At 34.9% G+C, this 19,559-nt stretch overlaps 1 protein-coding gene across 1 annotated transcript; it reads right to left on the bottom strand.

The window, feature by feature from the left end:
* Positions 1 to 11,143: 11,143 nt before the first annotated feature.
* On the bottom strand, positions 11,144 to 13,208 carry LOC114403574 (40S ribosomal protein S3-3-like). Its single transcript, XM_028366595.1, has 6 exons — positions 13,049 to 13,208; positions 12,803 to 12,950; positions 12,537 to 12,708; positions 11,890 to 11,944; positions 11,671 to 11,802; positions 11,144 to 11,551 (listed from the first exon to the last, which is right to left on the bottom strand). The coding sequence occupies exons 1-6, from the start codon at positions 13,076 to 13,078 to the stop codon at positions 11,378 to 11,380; spliced, it is 711 nt and encodes a 236-aa protein (XP_028222396.1). The 5' UTR covers positions 13,079 to 13,208; the 3' UTR covers positions 11,144 to 11,377.
* Positions 13,209 to 19,559: the final 6,351 nt, after the last annotated feature.

The raw sequence follows: 19,559 nt of genomic DNA, 5'->3' as shown, positions 1-19,559 counted from the left end.
TTGAGGTCTTTCTTGATGAAACCATTACACATATTTGTTTTTGGATTCTTTGACGTAAGGACTATGAAATAAAGTTTCCATGGAAGTTTTTGATGTATTGGACATAAATTTAAAATTTTGCATAACATGACCACTAAAACATTGTTTTAAGGATGGGAAACATACTTTTTTTTATTTCTTACTCTTAATTTGAGGTATTTTTTGATGAAACTGTTACACGATATATTTCTTTTAGGAATCTTTTATGTCAGGACTATGAAATAAAGTTCCCACGGTAGTTTTTAATGTATTGGACAAATTTAAAAAATTGCATAAGATGACCACTTAAACATTGTTTTAAGGGTGGAAAACATACTTTTTTTTATTCTTTACTCTTAATTTGAGGTCTTTCTTGATGAAACCGTTACACGATGTATTTTTTTTTTTTACGTGAGGAATATGAAATAAAGTTCCCAAGGTAGTTTTTAATGTATTGGACATAAATTTAAAAAATTGCATAAGATGGCCACTTAAACATTGTTTTAATGGTGAGAAACATACTTTTTTTTATATTTTTTACACTTAATTTGATGTCTTTCTTGACGAAACCATTACATGATATTTTTTTTATTCTTTGACGTGAGGAATATGAAATAAAGTTCCCACGGTAGTTTTTATTGTATTGGACATAAATTTAAAATAAATTGCATAAGATGACCACTTAAACATTATTTTAAGTGTGTAAAACATACTTTTTTTATTTTTACTCTTAATTTGAGGTCTTTCTTGATGAAACCGTTACACGATATATCTTTTTTTCTTACATATTTTGACATGAGGACTATGAAATAAAGTTCCCAGGATAGTTTTTAATGTTTTGGACATAAATTTAAAAAATTGCGTAAGATGACTGCTTAAACATCGTTTTAAGGGTGAGAAACATACTTTTTTGATTTTTTACTCTTAATTTGAGGTCTTTCTTGATAAAACCATTACAAAATATATTTTTTTTCAATTTTTTGACATGAGGAATATGAAATAAAGTTCCCAAGGTAGTTTTTATTGTATTGGACATAAAGTTAAAAAATTGCATAAGATGACCACTTAAATATTGTTTTAAGCATGGGAAACATCATTTTTTTTTTATTTTTTACTTTTAATTTGAGGTGTTTTATGACGAAACTATTACACGATATATTTTTTTTGGGTTCTTTGATGTGAGGAATATGAAATAAAGTTCCCATGGTAGTTTTTAATGTATTGGACATGAATTTTAAAAAATTGCATAAGATGACCACTTAAACATTGCTTTAAGGGTGGGAAACAAACTTTTTTTTATTTTTTTCTCTTAATGTGAGGTCTTTCTTGATGAAACCGTTACACGATATATTTTTTTTGGATTCTTTGATGTGAGGACTATGAAATAAATTTCCCACAATTTTTTTTAATGTATTGGACATAAATTTAAAAATTTGAATAAAATGACCACTTAAACATTGTTTAAGGGTGGGAAACATACTTTTTTTTTACTCATAATTTGAGGTCTTTCTTGATGAAACTGTTACAAGATATATTTATTTTTTTGATTTTTTGACGTGAGGAATATGAAATAAAGTTCCCACGGTAGTTTTTAATGTTTTGGACAAATTTTAAAAATTGCATAAGATGACCACTTAAACATTGTTTTAAGGGTGGGAAACATACTTTTTTTGATTTTTTTTACTCTTAATTTGAGGTATTTTTTTATGAAACCATTACAGGGGTAGTTAAACATAGTTGACCCCATTATCACAGCATTTTATACTTCAATGACCAAGACGATGACTATTCCCACAGGACGGTAGACGTCGATTATGTCGTGGATTTCTTCTTTCCTGTATGACTGGTTCTCCCACGTGATGATGATGTTGTTCTGTGTTAGTGTATTTCGTGTGGATTACGGCAGCTGAAGAACTTTGTCCTTGTTCTCCAAACGAATATGGTGCATCGAATTGTTGTAAAGAAGCTAAATATGATGTCGCCGAATTTGATGTATTCAAATTGACACCAAATAAATTGATCATCCATTCATGGCTAGTTGAGCTGACTAACTCGCCAGTCTGGCCAAAATTTTGATGAATAGGTGAAGGAGTACATTACATTGACTGAGGATGTGGAATTTTGATATGTGTTTGTTCAACAGTTATCCTTGCAGCATTATGGGTAATTGTTGTGTGTGGATCATTTAGTTGTTGTGCAACAGACAAGAACAAAATAGTGTTTTTCCTATACCATTCCATGTACTCTAGTGTATGTGTCACTATTCCACCCATTGTTCAGTTAAAATATCGTTGTGTTTGTTTTTCCAGATATTAATCTACTCCTCATGATATTCCATCCAGTCACTGTAATGATTGTCTCGCATGTCAATTTGGTGAAATCGATCAAGATTCATGGGATCAACTAGGATATCTTATTGTAGTCCAAATTATAGCTTGACCCGATTTGTTTGATGTCATTCCACAATCGGAAAACAAATAATTGTAGTACATGCAGACCAAATCCTTGTATTTGTATGCATGTCTCAGTAGGTGTTCTTCAAATCCTCTATATGGGACCCAAGAAAACTGAAATATATGCTAACAATGCAACATTAGTAAATGTTAATATGTACATATTGATGGTGCAATTCATGAAAGTATTATATCTCATGACTCTCCATATGATCTATACGAGATCTATATCCGACCAAGTCACCATGACATGTGGCCCTATATTCTAATCTACCACCACTCCATCTGAAATATAAAAGAAACAAAACCAGTATTCATTGTAATGTTATAATATGCATCATTGAAATTAAAAATTTAGATTTCACTATATGTAAATAACCTTTTAACGAGTAGATAAGTTGTTTCGAGTCATGAGACTCTTGGTGCAATAAAAGGCATGTGGTACCAAGCCCATGACTGCAATAGTATGACACAACCACCCATAACTCTACCAACCTCCAATGATGTTCGACATAGTTCTCTGTACAGGTTTGCTAAACAACCTGAACCCTAACTATATTTTTTTATGTTGTTCAAATACATTAGATGAACTCTATTTCCGAATTTATCAAAAATTAAAGCACTACCAATCATGTACTTTATGTAAGCTCTACACTTGCATTGTACTTGGTGTATTGTTGGTTCTTCAAGAAATGGTGCGCGTAAGATGCTAAGCAACCATGTCAGCTTCAGTGCAGCTCCCTTACGTGCATTTTCTGGAGAGACTTCCCCTAGTAACTTGTCGCATAACTCATCCCAATGTAAGAAGCTAGATCCAGTCACAACACGACCATCGACTCTAATGTTGGGGAGATTCGAGGGGTACACCTGTGGACCACGAGCCACCACATAAGGAAGCCTGACACCACACTCTAACCCAAAACCTTAAGGCTCAGGTTTATGGGTCTTCTCCTCACTTATATGGTGCTCAACCTTTCCACTTCTACCCGATGTGGGACTTCACCTCACACTTGTAACCCAACACATCTCCCCCTCAAGTGTGAGTCTCTTCCACATGGTAGTCTCCCCCTCGAGCGGAAGTCTTTATCATTCACGAGTATAGCCATGGCCACCTGCGGTACTTGCCCTGCCCGCTAGCCATTCTGGCCACCCCACTTCACCTGCGGGGCACGCTGTGCCGCTAGCCACTCTGGCCACCTGCGGTACTTGCATACTCGTCTGAGCCGGAACCTGGTCGAACCTGGCTCTGATACCGATTGTTGGGGAGATTTGAGGGGTACACCTGTGGACCACGAGCCACCACATAAGGAAGTCTGACACCACACTATAACCCAAAACCTTAAGGCTCAGGTTTATGGGTCTTCTCCTCACTTATATGATGCTCAACCTTTCCCCTTCTACCCGATGTGGGACTTCACCTCACACTTGTAACCCAACATCTAATGCCTAGATGCAGTGTAACATCTTTGAGTGTGGTGGTGCACTCAACCCATGGCAGGTGAAAGGTGTGTGTTTCAGGCCTCCATCGTTCAACCAATGCAGTGATCAATGCAGAATCAATTCTGCACTGTTTGATTAGGGCAATATTTGGAACCCGATAGATGATAATAATGGTATAATTTATGGTTTTGGTTCAGTTATTGTATGGTAATATGAAGTGATTAAGTCGTTAATCGTGATACGTGAATGATGAACATGTTGATGGCACAATAGAGGTTTATGAGCCATGACAACGATATTAAATGGTAAAATGATTCTTCTTCTGATGCCCAACAAACCTCCTTTGACCAACAAAATCATCCTTCATCACAATATTTTACGTCACCCTCACAACAACCACAAACACAAACATCAAACTAAAATGAACATCCCATCACTAACGAAGATGCCATTATACGGTTTCATGAGGATGAATGATTTTAGTGAGGATGAGGATCAACAGTTCTTTGATCACATCAATAACCAAAGCGATGACCAAAGTGATGACCAAAGCGATGACAAGGGTGCTGGCGGACCAACATCACCTTTGTCACCTCCGTTGTTATATCACCAACCTAGGTGTCTAGTGGACTTGAACCTTGACCATCGATCACACTACATTGATCGGCACCATTTTGATTGCAGAACTATATATTATGACCAGAAAAGGCTCAACTTCGTGTGTAAATCACATGAAAATGGTTGTACATGGAGCTTAGGCACATGCAATTCAAAGAGGCATAAGAAATGGATTATCAAGAGTATCAGATGTCATCACACTTGTCTCGCGCCAATGCTCGGACAAGACCATCGACAACTCAAAAAACACGTCATAGCATAGATCATCCAACCAATTGTCAAAACAAACCCAACAATCTCCATCAAGACGTTGATTGCAGAGATCAAAACGTTCATGAATTATACTCCATCCTACAAAAACACATGGTTAGCAAAGCAAAGAGCGTTGGACATGATTCATGGAAACGGGAGAGAATCATATGCCAAGCTACCAAAACTTTTGGGAGCTTTGCAATCTCGTGTTCTCGGGACTGTGGTCGCTGGTCAAACAAAATCCGTGTTTGAGGGGAGAGAAATTGTACCTCGCAAAAAAAATGCTTAAACGTGTCTTTTGGTTTGGTCCATGCATTAATGAGTTTGCATATTGCAAACCCATAGTACAAGTAGATGGTACATGTCTTTACAAGAAGTATATTGCACATTATTGATAGCTACAACACAAGATGGAATTAACCATATTTTTCGATTGCATACGCCATTGTAGAAGGGGAGACAACTTCAGCGTGGGGTTTTTCCTAAAGAATTTGAGAAGGCATGTTACTCCACAAATTAACATTTCTCTCCTTTCATATAGACACCCCTCGATTAATTATAAGTGCCTACAACAACCCAACTAACTTATGGGTTCATGACACATCCCATTTCTTCTGCCTGCGCCATATTACACAAAATTTCCTTCGCGGTCACTCAAACGACAAACATTTGAAGAAACCACTCATGCTGGCTGGTGAGAATCTATTTTATTTCTTGGTTAAACTTTACTTTGAATCAAATTTCATAACGTAATAGATTGATTGAATATTTACAGGTTACGCATACATGGAGAAGATGCATTGGGGACATCTTGGGGATATCAGTGCGAAATAAGTCAAGTGCACTAATGGCTTGATCAATTACCCAAAAAATATTGGGTACAATGCTTCGATGAGGGGAAAAGTAGGGGACATATGACTATAAATTTGTCTAAGTGGTTAATTCCATGTTAAAAAACACAAGACATTTGTTGATGTCATCGTTGAGGAGATGTACTTCAAGACCGCAAAACTCTTTGCTATTAAAGGCCGACAAACCAAGCAAGGATCAACTCCGGCTCACAATATTCTGAAGTCGTCTCTGAGGTAATGAATAATGGTCAATAAGAATCAAATACACACATTGTTAACGAATTCGACAGACACAACCACACATTTATTGTAATAGAGACCAAATCCCCACTTCAAACGCACCCAGACCACCTGGAACACGTTACAATCCCAAAATTGTAATTGTGGTGAATATCAAGTTAAACACTTACCATGTTCTCACGTCATGGCTGCCTATAAATTTGTCAATGTTGATCCCATGAACTATGTGCTGCCACTATTCTCTTTACAAAACATTTTGCACATCTACGATAACTCCTTTGGTTTACTGTCACACGAATTAATATGGCAAGAATATGAAGGAGACCAGTGGGGTCCTAATCCAAGGAGAAAGAGAAGTGCAAATGGTCGTTCAGGTTTCAACTCGCATTCCTAGATGAAGAAGAAAATGAACGAGAAAGTAGAAAAAATCTCTTCATCTTCAGTTTCCCCTTAGACAGTTGTTATTGTTTAAGTATTTTATTTATAAAGTAATGTAATGTTTTTCTATAAATAAATTGTTAAACAAAAAGTATTATCGTTTTTGAAAAAAATTTAATGACATAAACAAACAAATTATATTTAGTAAAATAATAATATTAAAAGTTTTAATAACATCAATTTCTTAAACAAATTTAAATTATTTTAATAATTTAAATTTAAAAATAAAAAAAATTAAATAAAAAAAATAAAAAAAAGCCTGACTTCTCAAATAACCTCAAAAGTCATGTATTTTGGGAAATAAAATACAAAGTAGTGTATTTTGGGAATATTGAGGAAAGAAGGTGTGTAGTTAGGTGAAAAAACCACTGGCATCTCCTAGAAAGAAAACTTCGACCTGCCGTTTCCCACACTGGCACAACCTCAGGAGCATGTGGTCATTGCACCGCTTTAGGAACACGCGAGACAACGTTGGGGAAATGAATCCACTAGAGAAATGGTGCAGCGTGACGCCCCCTTGGTGGAGACGTATAGGGTGGTGCCACTTATTATGACAGGTCACCTGAAAAGGTGGCACAGATCAAGGTGTTGCCTCCAACAGAAGCACCATTGACTAGAGTCTTGTGTATCCTCCATATGGCAAGAATCACCCGTTCTAGTAAATTGTTTGTTGACCCACCTGTTGAGGTAAATAGTTTTAGAAAATAAACTAAAATGGTAAAATAGCCAATAGAGGTATATGATTAGGGACTTCTCCTTTGCTAATAACACTGAGAATGAGCAAGTGTTTATCAAAGGTCCAAGGGCCTACTTTAGTAACCTTTTGAAAATCAAGGTGTGGAAGAATTCAAAAAGGAAAAGACCCTTGCCTCCTTGATCGAAATTCCTTTCAAAGGGTGCCATATCCCAGCCATCCTCTCTCTGTTAAGAACTTTCCAACCAGGCAGAAAGAGAGGTTTGGGACATCTTCAGTTGGGACATCATTGGGCAAGATGACCTCATCATCATCATCTTCAATATGCAGTCCTTTAAGAGCAGTTGGACCCATGGCAACAACAATAAGCGCAACAACTCACAGGGAAGAAACCCTACCAAGGAGAGAGAGAGAGAGAGAGAGAGATCTCAACAAGAAGAGAGAGAAAAAAGAATCCAAAAAATAGTTGAAATACATCACTTTAAAAACTAAAGTAATGAATATTTATTTTTTAAAATAAAATTACTTAAATACTTTCATTACTTGAAAGACTATTAAAGAAATAAGAAAATAGTTTGAAATTAACGGTTTATTCTTAAATAAATAAAACCCCACATGTTAACCACTCTCTTTTAACCATTGATTTAGGGGGAGGAAGATAAGCATGTTTAACCATTTTTTCAGGACACTTGATATTCTGTCAAACTTAAGAAAATATCACATAGTCTACTAATTGTATTTTATTATTAGAATAAGCTTGGGAGTAGAAAACGTAGGGAAGAGAGAACGAGAATACAAAGAATGGAGGGATTCTCATGTGTTCTTTCAATAAAATTAGGCTCTTTGGAAGTCCATTATTTTGAAAATGTATCTCGTTAAAACAATAGTAAAAGAAAAAAAAATATACATTATTCTTTATCATACATTATCTCATTAATTTACTTGTCAAGAAAATCCAATGGACCAAACCATGACAAAGAAAAAAATAATATAAAATGTATTTATTTTTTCTCTTCATGCAAATAATCATCTTTGAAATTACAAAGTCCAATCTTGTGTACTAGTTACTCAAGTTTTCCTGACAACGACTTTGTAAAGAGGTATGCTAGATTCTCACTTGTTGAGTGTTTATGTCACCATTCATTTGGAGTTATAAGGTGAGTTGGATGGTTAAAGGAGGAAATGAGAGAAAAGGTTGGAGGTTTGATCCCATCTCCTAACAAAAACTAACATTTCTAACAATTGACATCTTTAAAAAAAACATTACTATTCTTTTGAAGAACATAATCGGAAAATAATTTATCTATTATAATGTAAGTTTTTTTCAATTGAGCAATACATGCAACATTATCTACACACATGACTATCGATGTCATTTTTCTTGAAGATAAACCACAAGTTTCTCTCATGTGCTAAATCACATATCTTAACCAAACACACTCACAACTTGCCTCATATAATGCTAATATTTCTTTATGATTAGATGATGCGACTATTATGATTTATTTGACAACCTTCCATGCAACAGTTGTGTCATTGTATGTAAATAAATATCTTGTTTCTAATATACCCTTAAGAGGATATGACAAATAACTTACATCTACATAACTAATTAGATGTAACTTTAAAAAATTTAAATAAAACAGATCCATTTTCCATCCCTTTAAGATAACAAAGTTGTACTTAACTTCATTCTAATGTCTTCCAGTAGTTTTTGTATTTTACTGCATAATATTTTTTAGTAGTTAAAAAATTATATCTTACTAATAAATTGACGGTAAATGTTATGTCAAATCATGTATAATTAATAAAATACATTAGTGATCCTATAACACTAAGATATAATACTTCCGGACAACGTAGATTTTCATTCTTTTCTTGAGGTTGAAAAAGATCTGTCAACATCGAATGACCTTACCATCATTGGAATGTGTATCAGAATGTGATTTGTTCGTATATGTTCCTCGTTGGATCTTTGAAGCACCTTTGCTGTATATGTTCCTCGATGGATCACAAGTAGGGGAAGCTGGAGGCCGAAAGAAGGGAAGTGCAAAGTTGCTCATGAATATGAATTCCTAGAATTAGTATATAAAAGGGAATGTTTTAGTAATTAAGAGGAGTAGAATTAGCAACTCCCAAAATTAACGATGTCGGATCATCAATTTTAAAGTTCCGTCCTAAAACCAGTCTAAATGACCAGCTATTTTTACTCATACCCCACCCTCCATTATTCTATTTCTCGTTTTCGTTTTAAAGCTTTTTAATCGTTCTTCGACAGAACGAAAAACAGCAGACAAACGAGAAACCTTACTACGCCAAAATGTGGATTTTCAAAAGGCCCAGTTTTCTTTGCCAAAAGGCGCAATGGTAGAGCTCAGTCTCACTACCGGGGAATAGTTAAAAGGAACCCATCTAAACCGTGAGTGGTATAGCATCTAAGCAATGGCATACCATATTAACATATCGAGAGAGACTACATGTACACTTAAGAAGAATATTGCGCAAATTAACAATTAAAAATTTGTTGAGATATTAATCAACTTTGTCATTTGGCAACCACCATGACGAAACAAACAAAAATTGCTAAATGTTTCTCCAAAGACCATAATCATGTTTCTGTTCACTATTTAAGTTCAGCGAGACATTTGTTAAAGCAGGTCTTCAAACAATACTAGGGTGTAAACAAACGAAAGCAAGCAGGCAAAAGTTTCCTCAGTATCGAAAAAACTAGTTACAACTACACAAGTCAGCTTTTAACATAATCTATAATCACAAATGGAGAAGCTATAATCACACTTCAGCCTCCAAGCACGTGCAATTAATGACTAAAAACATGGCACAATTCAAATCTACCATACTACATATTAGCAATAAGGTTCATTTTCCATGTCTGAATGACTAATTTAATGCATACCGCATACACCTCCATACAACATGGCTCCACAAAACACTAAACAGATAAACTAGGACTAGGCAATAGCACAAAGAACCCTATTATTGACCTTCTAACACAATTGTCAGGAGAGCCTCATCTGCACCAAGACAAGCTGCTCCCTTATTCTGCATCCCTTCCGAGTTCTGACATATTTCACTAATCCAAAATCAAACAAAAAGCAAACACAAGACCATATACAAAAACAAAACAAATCATTGAATAAGAGAAACATAAAATTCCAATGGCAATAGGGATTTTAGAGTTATTACTACCTATTTTTTTAATAGTATGCCCATGAAAGACAGTTCAAGTTCCATCTAATTTAAATTTTCAAGGTCAAAGACAAAATATCCACATTACACAATACTCAACCAGCTAAATAAAAGCACTACTTCATGAAGAGACATACAGAAAGAAGGTTCGTCATACAAGGTAAACTCATCCTGCTAAATCACAACTAACCCATACTTATTCCGCTCATCATCCACCAAGTGAAACATTATTAACAGTTGAAAATCTAGAACCAGTCCAACAAACCTTTTCAAACCATCTTGCTGCCAGAACATTGGATTACATAAAACATAGGGCATGGTGCATTGTTTTCTAGTGACACTTTGGAACATGTTAAGATTCATACGCATCATAGGCAATAGACATACAAAAACTTGAGTTATCCTAATCACTTGGTGCCATAAGTTGATGAATACAAAGATACAACTAATACTGATGCTTCATTCCATCTTTTTAATAATGCTCTGAAGGAAACCAGACAAACAAGGACTTTCCTCATATACACATGATCAGTATCTTGCTGGTTATTCCATAGTCACAGTGGTAATTCAAGCCAAGCCAAACCTATGTCATTCCTTGAATTATGCTCGTCATTAGGAAGCAAAGATTCAGAGCCAGGCTAATTCATAAACTAAATGATAAATATGAATGGTACAATGCAAGAGTTGTTGGAAAAAAATTGCTTTTGTTCATGGTTTTGGAAGGCCTCACTCTTCCTATTCCTTCAACAAGTATTGATATAAAGCAAAAAGACTTACAGGAAATGCAACTACAGAATTAATAACAAAAAAAGTTATCTAATTATAAAGGCATTTATATTAACTTTTTAACATCAAATACTTGAATTGTAGTTTTTTAAATTCATCAGCACTTCAAAAATTGTTTAACAAACAAAGCATTAGAACAAGGAAAATAACACAGAACTGTATCTATGACGTGAATCACAAACAAAAGACTTCAAACTACATAAGACAAAGGGTATGAAAAAGATAAAACAAATAACTTAGAATACTTGTAACTGAGTATAACAATTTCTTCAAAATTCAAGAAACTACAAAATTTTGAACATGTCTTTGACAACAAACATTGCACACAAGAAAAACTAGGCACTCAGCTACTATGAATTACTTCTCCAGTGTATAACTTTTCAAGCAACAGGGACCTCAATATCATTAGCAGCCAAAACTGGAGCAGGCTGGATGTATTCTTCTTCCTCCTTTGGAGAATGGATTGTGACAAGATCAGGGAGGGGAGTTTTAGGACCCTGTTTCCCCTTAGGATCCCAATCAAGCATGATCTTCACCTTAATGCCAAGAACACCCTATGAGGCAGCAACAAAATAACAATTAGCATCATCTCTTCATCGTAAAACAAAATGAATCAACAACCCAAAAATGATAAATAGTATCAAGAATGTATGAAGAATAGAAGCAAAATAACCTGTCTCAGGAGCACATGTCTCACTGCAGAGTCAATGTAATCTTTGACAGGTTGCCCAGAAGAAATCATGTAACCATCCTTAAACTTCATAGATTTGGCTCTCTGGGCTCTCAATTTTCCACTCACAATGACCTGCTCAAAGCAAACAACCAAAACCATCATACAAAGCAACACCACAATATCACAACTTCAAAGGCAAGTCACTTCTCCTGAACAAACCTCGCATCCCTTAGCACCACTCTCCATAACAAACCTCAAAACACCATAGCAAGCCCTGAAACAGAAAGTTCAACAGTCTGCAATGTCACTACAAACCCACACAAGAATTGCATTCATGGAAAGGGGGAAAAAAGGACATCAATACAGAGGGTTAGCAGTTAAATAAATTGTCAAGATACTAATCAATGGTTAGTCTCACGGATGCAATTAAGAAAAAGTAAAATTTTCCTTACAAAAATAAATGCATCTCCGCACATTTTTCAATAATTAAAAACATAGATACAAGAAGAAAGCAAAATAACATTCACAAATAATAAGTTATCAAATCAAAAGAAAAACAATGTTACTAGTAGAAATTATGTTCATCAATTAGGTTAGGAAGCAATCAAGATTTTAAAACATGGTCCACAACCACAATTCCATCAGCAACATCAAGGCTTCTGAAATCTCCAACTGGAATTGCAGCTGCACCAGATTTGTCTACAATTTCTTGCAATAGATTAGGAAGCAATCAAGAATGAAAAGAAAAAAAAGCCCGCATCCACAATTCCAACAGCTATCAAGATTTGTCTACAATGTAAACAACTAAGAAATGAATAGGTATATCATTTTAGTAAAAACAACAATAAAAACAAGAATGCATATACCTGCGCACAGCTAGGCCACCAAGGAGCTTGTAGCGGAGAGACTCAGCCTGTGCTATAGCGCAAAGACCCCTATTGTTGACCTTTTCAGCATAAAGTTCAACACTGTTCTCGGGAAACTTGAACCTCTTCTGAACCACCGAGGTAAGTTCCCTGATTCTCCTTCCCTTCTCACCTATAAATACAAATAACCAAGAAAAAAGAAATCAATATTCAATACCAAAGGGGAAAAAATAGAAGAATCTAGAACACAACAGAGGCACACGAACCGAGAACGGCTTGGGTTCTGGTGGCTCTGATGATGATTTCGGTGCGCATCGGCGTAACCCTAACTTCCACGCCGGAGTATCCGTCCTCGGCTAACTCCCTTGTCAGAACCTCGTTCAGTTCAGCGAAGAACACTCCATCAGCTACGAACTGCGCACACAAAAACACACGAAAAAACAATTGAAATGTTAGCTATTGATGTGGTCAATTGCAATTGGTGAAGGTTGATTGAGGAATGAGTGAGTCACCTTTCTCTTCTTGCTCATTTGGGTGGCCATTGTCGGGGAATCGGAGATGACGCAGAAAACGCAAAGTGCGACGGCTACGATTGGGGTGTGACGGTAAACCCTAGTTTCTGGGTAGTGAGTGGAATATATAGGTAGAGGCCGACACACAGCAAATGAGCAAACCCTAATTTGTAGAGACAATAGAAAAATTGAAATTAAAACAGAATATAATTGTTAATTATTAATTATTAATTAACCCTTTCATTGGTTTTAGAAAAAATTATACTTTGTTGCACGGGGTAAACATATTTTTTAAATATTTTTTTATAGCGTACTAAATATTATTGTAAATTTATGTGAAATATCTGGATAACTTTTTTTTATAATTTTATTTTTATGTTAAATTAGTAACCCATAGTATAAATAATTTAATTACTTTATGTTAATATTAATATTATATAATATGGTAAAATTATTAATAATTATCTTTTTCATTTTAAAATTATAATAATTTTTTATTGTTGAATGATGATTTTGTGTTAATATTTGCAATAATTATTAAACTTGAGAAGCTAGTTTATTTATATAATAATATATGTAATATTGTACATTTATATCTTATAATATTTACATTAATCTCTATATATAATTATTAATATTAATAATATGTTTTATAATAAAAAAATAAGAACAAATAGCAATGATATTATCTAAGATTTATTTAAATTGCACATGCATTTTCTTTTTCTTTTTATCCTATAGAAAATTTCCTAATTTTTTCCTTCTCGTTACAACAGCAACTCCTCTTAGAACTGTGTTAACTTCGTTTGAAATATAAGACACATTATTAGCATGTGGTCTTTTAAAAAAATGAACTAAAAAATCTAATTTTCTTCTTCTTCTTTGCTTATTATGTTTCCATTATTGAAGTTGTAACCGAAACCTTATTTGTTGAAGGTAGAACAAAATGTCATGAAAAAAATCACAAATCTTTAGGATTAAGAACAAAAAATCCACGGAAAAAATCAAGAGATTTTATATGAGAATCAAGAAGGAAACAAAAAAAAATTTCAAACAAAAAATTATGATACAATTTGAAACAATAAGAATCAACACTAAAAATCAATACCAAAAATGAAGAAGGAAAACAAAAAAATCTAAAAGAAAATACATAAATTCTCAAGATTAAGAACACAAATCCTATACTCAAATCAATATACACTCAATCTACACAGACACACATGCATAACATAACCCATAACTAGTAACAATCTATAATGGTTGCAATTAGGGGTATTGGTTGGAAATGGATTGGTAGAAAAATAGTGTTTCGTGAGATTCGTGACCTTGAACACCGTGAAGGTATCGTAGTTGCAATGTTGTGGTTTTCCTAATGCATGTATTAGCAATTGTAATTATTTAGCAAGTGTATGTTTAGTGAGTTTTAGTAAGTTTGGACCTAAGCATATCGACGTTAATGTATGTTAAGGGGTGGGTATGCTCATAGAAAGGGTGATGTTGGGTGCACCAGCATAATTGCTTGTGAACCCAGCAATTTGAAAAAAATACCAAAAATGCCCCTCTTGTATCTTCTTCCTTTTTAAGTTGGTTCCTGTACTCTTTTACGCCTCCATGCTTTTTTCTGTCGTTTCTCTCTTTCGTGTGGTTTTTGTTGAGAGAGGTGAGCTTGGGTGAAGGTGAAAGTGTTACGGGTCGGTGGTGATTGTTGCGGTGATTGGTTCGTCGTTGTCGGCATACGAGGTACGCATCTCTGTTGGGTGTGTGTGAGTTGATCCATGAGTGGAATGTCAACATATGGATCAAGTTGATCCGTATGTTGATATTACACATACGGATGTAGTTGATCCGTATGTTGATATTACACATACGGATGTAGTTGATCCGTATAAGCTTTACAGATCAACTTGATTCGTAAGTTGTAAAGATTTTGATTTTTTAAACAGTTTTTTAAGTTTAATATTTTTTAATTATTAATATGTTTGTATGCTCATTTTTAAAAATAAATTAATTGTTTATATGCGTAATTGAAATAATTCCTATGTAGAATGATATAGGGTTTTTGCATTTTATTATATATGATTATCAATTGTAGTGTTTATAAAATGGTGTGCTGTAAAAGATTATGTAGAGTTTTGTATGATATTATATGTATAGTTCGGTTAGGTGTTGTATGTCTGTCATGTTGAAATTTTTGATTTGTTGTTAAGATGGACGAAGATCAATAGATGTATGACAGTATAATGTCTGAAGAAGTTGATATGGATGATCAAAATGAACAAGAATATGATGTGAATGAACAACATGTTGATTGTTCGGATGCGTTCAATACTTCTTAGGTAATAATGTTCATTATTGTTATTAATTTCATAAAATCAATGTCCCTTAGAAGACTAAAATTGTATGGGTTGCGTTGTAGGTGTTTGGTACTCGAGATGATGTTTTGCAGTGGGCTCGATTTGTTGCTCATGAAAACGAATTTGTGGCGGTCATTATGAGGTCTAACACAAACACTGGTAGTAGAGGAATAACTTTATTTGTGTTAATTGATTGTGAAAGGAGTGGTCAGTATAGGTCTAGGAAGAAAGATTTTGTTAGAAGAGATACTAAGAGTAGGAAATGTGGGTGTCCCTTCAAACTTCATGGGAAACCAGTGGTTGGAGGGCAAGGTTGGATGGTGAAGTTGATGTGTGGGATTCATAATCATGAATTGGCCAAGTCATTAGTTAGACATACATACGCTGGGCGATTGACTAAGGATGAAAAGACAATTATTGCTAATATGACCAAGTCAATGGTGAAACCAAGAAACATTATGCTGATATGTCAATAGTTGTACAATAATCAAACAAATATACAATGTAAAAAGTGCATATCGTTCTTCCATTAAAGGAAGTGATACTGAAATGCAACATCTAATGAAGCTTCTTGAACGGGATCAATATATTCATTGGCATAGATTAAAGGATAAAGACATGGTGCGTGATATCTTTTGGTGTCACCCTGATGCAGTGAAGTTATGCAATGCATGTAACTTGATGTTTTTGATAGACAATACCTACAAAACAAACAGGTATAGACTCCTACTACTTGACTTTGTTGGTGTGACACCAACGGGGATAACATTCTCTGCTGGTTTTGCATATCCAGAGGCTGAACATGTTAATAATGTGGTATAGGCTTTAGAACGGTTTCGAGGTATATTTCTAAGACGTGATTCCCTCCCTGGAGTTATTGTGACTGACAGAGACCTAGCATTGATGAATGCATTGAAAATTGTATCCCCCGAGTGTACAAACTTGTTGTGCAGGTTTCACATCGACAAGAATGTCAAGGAAAAATGTAAATCACTAATTGGTCAAAAAAATGCTTGGGAGTATGTCATGGATGCCTAGGGAAGTCTGGTTGATTGTCCTTCGGAACAATAGTTCAATGAATGCCTTAAGAAGTTTGAAATTGCTTGTTCACCTTAGCCAATGTTTGTTGACTATGTTAACGAAACATGGATAATCTCCCACAAGGAAAAATTTGTTACAGCCTGGACGAATAAGGTGATGCACTTAGGAAACACAACAACAAACAGGTATGAAAATGTTCAACTATTTCTATTAAGATTGATGAATTGATGGAATTTAATTATTGTATATGTTTATTGTTTTTTGTGTATTTTAAATGTAGGGTTGAATCTGCTCATTGAGCTTTAAAAAGTGTATTACAAAATAGCCTTGGAGACTTATGTAGTGTTTGGGATGCCATGAACAACATGATCACGCTACAGCACACTAAAATTAAAGCATCATTTGAACACAAGTACACATGTGGTTGGACATGTTTTTAAAGTTACCTTATACAAGAGGCTTCTTGAAATGGTTTCAAGGTATGCTTTAAATCAGATTGCTGTTGAATTTGAGCGTGTATATTATGCTGACAAGAATCCTTCTTGTTGTGGTTATGTCATGAGAACTACGCAGGGTCTTCCTTGTGTATGTGAGCTATCTAAATATGTTCTTGGTAGCATCCCACTAGATTCAATCCATATGTTTTGGAGGAGACTCAGTTTTTCAGACCAAGGGTTATCTGAGCCCGAAGTTACCATAAAGGAAGAGATGAAAACCATATCTAAAAGATTTGAGGAACTTGATGTTTGTGGTAAGTTTACTCTAAAGAGTAAACTTTGGGAAATTGCATACCCTAATCAAAATTCTACGTGTGATCCTCCATCAAAGGTCAACACTAAAGGTGCACCGAAGAAACCAATGAACAGAAACCAAAGATCAACAAAGTGTGATCCGTCTTACTAGGAATATGTAGATGTTTTACATTCTGTGCAAAATAGCAATTCTTCAGTGAAGCGTAATGCATCATTTTCTAACCAGCCCAATCCAAGAAGGATCATGCCAATGTTGGATCAATTTTAGCCATTTATACACGATTTCATTGACAACATTGTGGATGTCAAAGCTGATGGTAACTATGGATATCGGTCGATTGTCGCTTTATTAGGTATGAGTGAAGATTCTTGGTCCTTGGTGCGCAACCATTTGCTTAAAGAACTTGCCAAATTCTCGGATGACTATATCAAGCTCTTCGGTGGCACAGACAGATTCGAGGAATTAAGGAGGTCCCTACTTGTTGATGGGTTATCCAAGGTATGTAATTTATGTTTTGCTTTTTAAGGATTAACTTTAAATAACTTTGTCGTGTATATTTGTTTCATACAAGTGACTGTGGATAAGTGGATGGATATAACCGAGATGAGATATGTCATTGCATCAAGGTATAATGTAATCCTTGTATCGTTGTCCCGACAACAAAGCATGACGTTCTTTCCTCTTAGAAGTCATCCACCAACAGATTCTTTTGTGCATCGCATAATTTGTATCGGTCACGTCTATGACAATCATTTTGTTCAGGTACATTGAAGATAGATAGTGTTACTTTTAAATTTATGCAATCACTTGTGTTCATTTGACTTAATATTGTTTGTGCATGTACAACAGGTTTATTTAAAACATCGTTGTCATTTACCGCTTCTAGCATTGTTATGGTCCAGGAATTGTCATCCTCAGGCAAAGCAGTGACCAACTCCATATATTAGTAGAATACAGTAGTACAGAAGCTTCATGATGTTCAAAAGAGACTATGTTGACATAAATAAAGACTGAACATGTAGCTTCTAATGCCTGATCGTTATGAATTTTAATCTCACATTAGAGTTTTCTATCTTTGTAGTATAATTTTGACTTATTTTTTTACGCACAAATTAAAAGAAAAATATGTATCTGACATAGTTCCCATCAATCTTATTTTAAGTTATCTATCTTTGTATCTTTCTTTAATGTAGTGGCACGGTGACCAAGTTATCTATCTTTCTTTATTTCTTTAATTAATTTTTACTTATTTTATAAATAATTATTACTTATTTAAAGTAGGTCAAATCTAATTTTATATTTTAATTTCAGGTCAAGATCAACCTTATTTTATGTAAATTAACTATGTTTCTATGTTTCTAATGTGGAAGATAGGGCTTGCCATCAGACCATAGAACTAATTAGTAATTAGAATCAAATAGATACTAGCTATATAAAATATAATAGCTTGTGATGTCGTTAACGGTTACATAATTTAAAAATAAGTTTTTAACATTCACCCTAATATTTAGACAAATTAACATAGAATTAAAATTATAAACCAAAATAAGTTAAAATTTACAAAATGTTCACTTAAAAGCAAAATGTTTTCAAATACAAGAAAATTATAAAGATCATCCAAATATGAAAATATAAAATGTGTAAAGAAACTATAGTTGATCCGTGCGTCGCCTTCGTCGCAACCTCACATAGACATTGCCATCTGGTGTGACACCCCTAGCGATCCTGATGCAGTCTTCCATGACCTCGTGTATTTTTGTGCCTGTCGTGACTATCCTTAGGTTGAGCAAACACTTCAACCTTTCAGCGATCGCTTGGCAAGCCTCCTATGAAATAGAAAACAATCAAAATAGTATTACGATAACTAAACTAAATGACATTTGATACAACAACCCAAATAGTATTACTTACCACTGCATGTCTAGGCTGCTCCACATCAGAAGGGGCATGTGCCAGTGCTGCTGATGGTGCCACTGGGACCTCAGGGATATGTGGCTCCACATATGTGTCATCTTGCGTCACAAGTGGATGTCACGGCGGATCTGCAGGTTGTGCCGGTGTCATGAACAGATGAGAAATGAGGAAGAACCAATCCATGTAATCGAATGCACACTGTCCTGGCACAACACAAATTTGCCCTGCTGGTGCAAGATAGTCTGAGTAGTGCATCCACCTGTCGTCAATTTTTCAAATGACAACCTGAACCTGTAGCCTCTGCAGGAATACTCTGAACGTATCCGAATTGTTGCATGACCCTCTTTGGTCGGTGTCTCACGACAATGGGCCCCCATCGTAGATGACCAGAGAATCATGAAATCAAATCAAACTCCCAAACTCCTCGATGCTCACCATAAGGCATCCAG

The sequence above is a fragment of the Glycine soja genome, chromosome 20 (assembly GCF_004193775.1).
Source record: "Glycine soja cultivar W05 chromosome 20, ASM419377v2, whole genome shotgun sequence".
Lineage (NCBI taxonomy): Eukaryota > Viridiplantae > Streptophyta > Magnoliopsida > Fabales > Fabaceae > Glycine > Glycine soja.
This window is presented reverse-complemented; position numbering and strand designations above follow the sequence as displayed.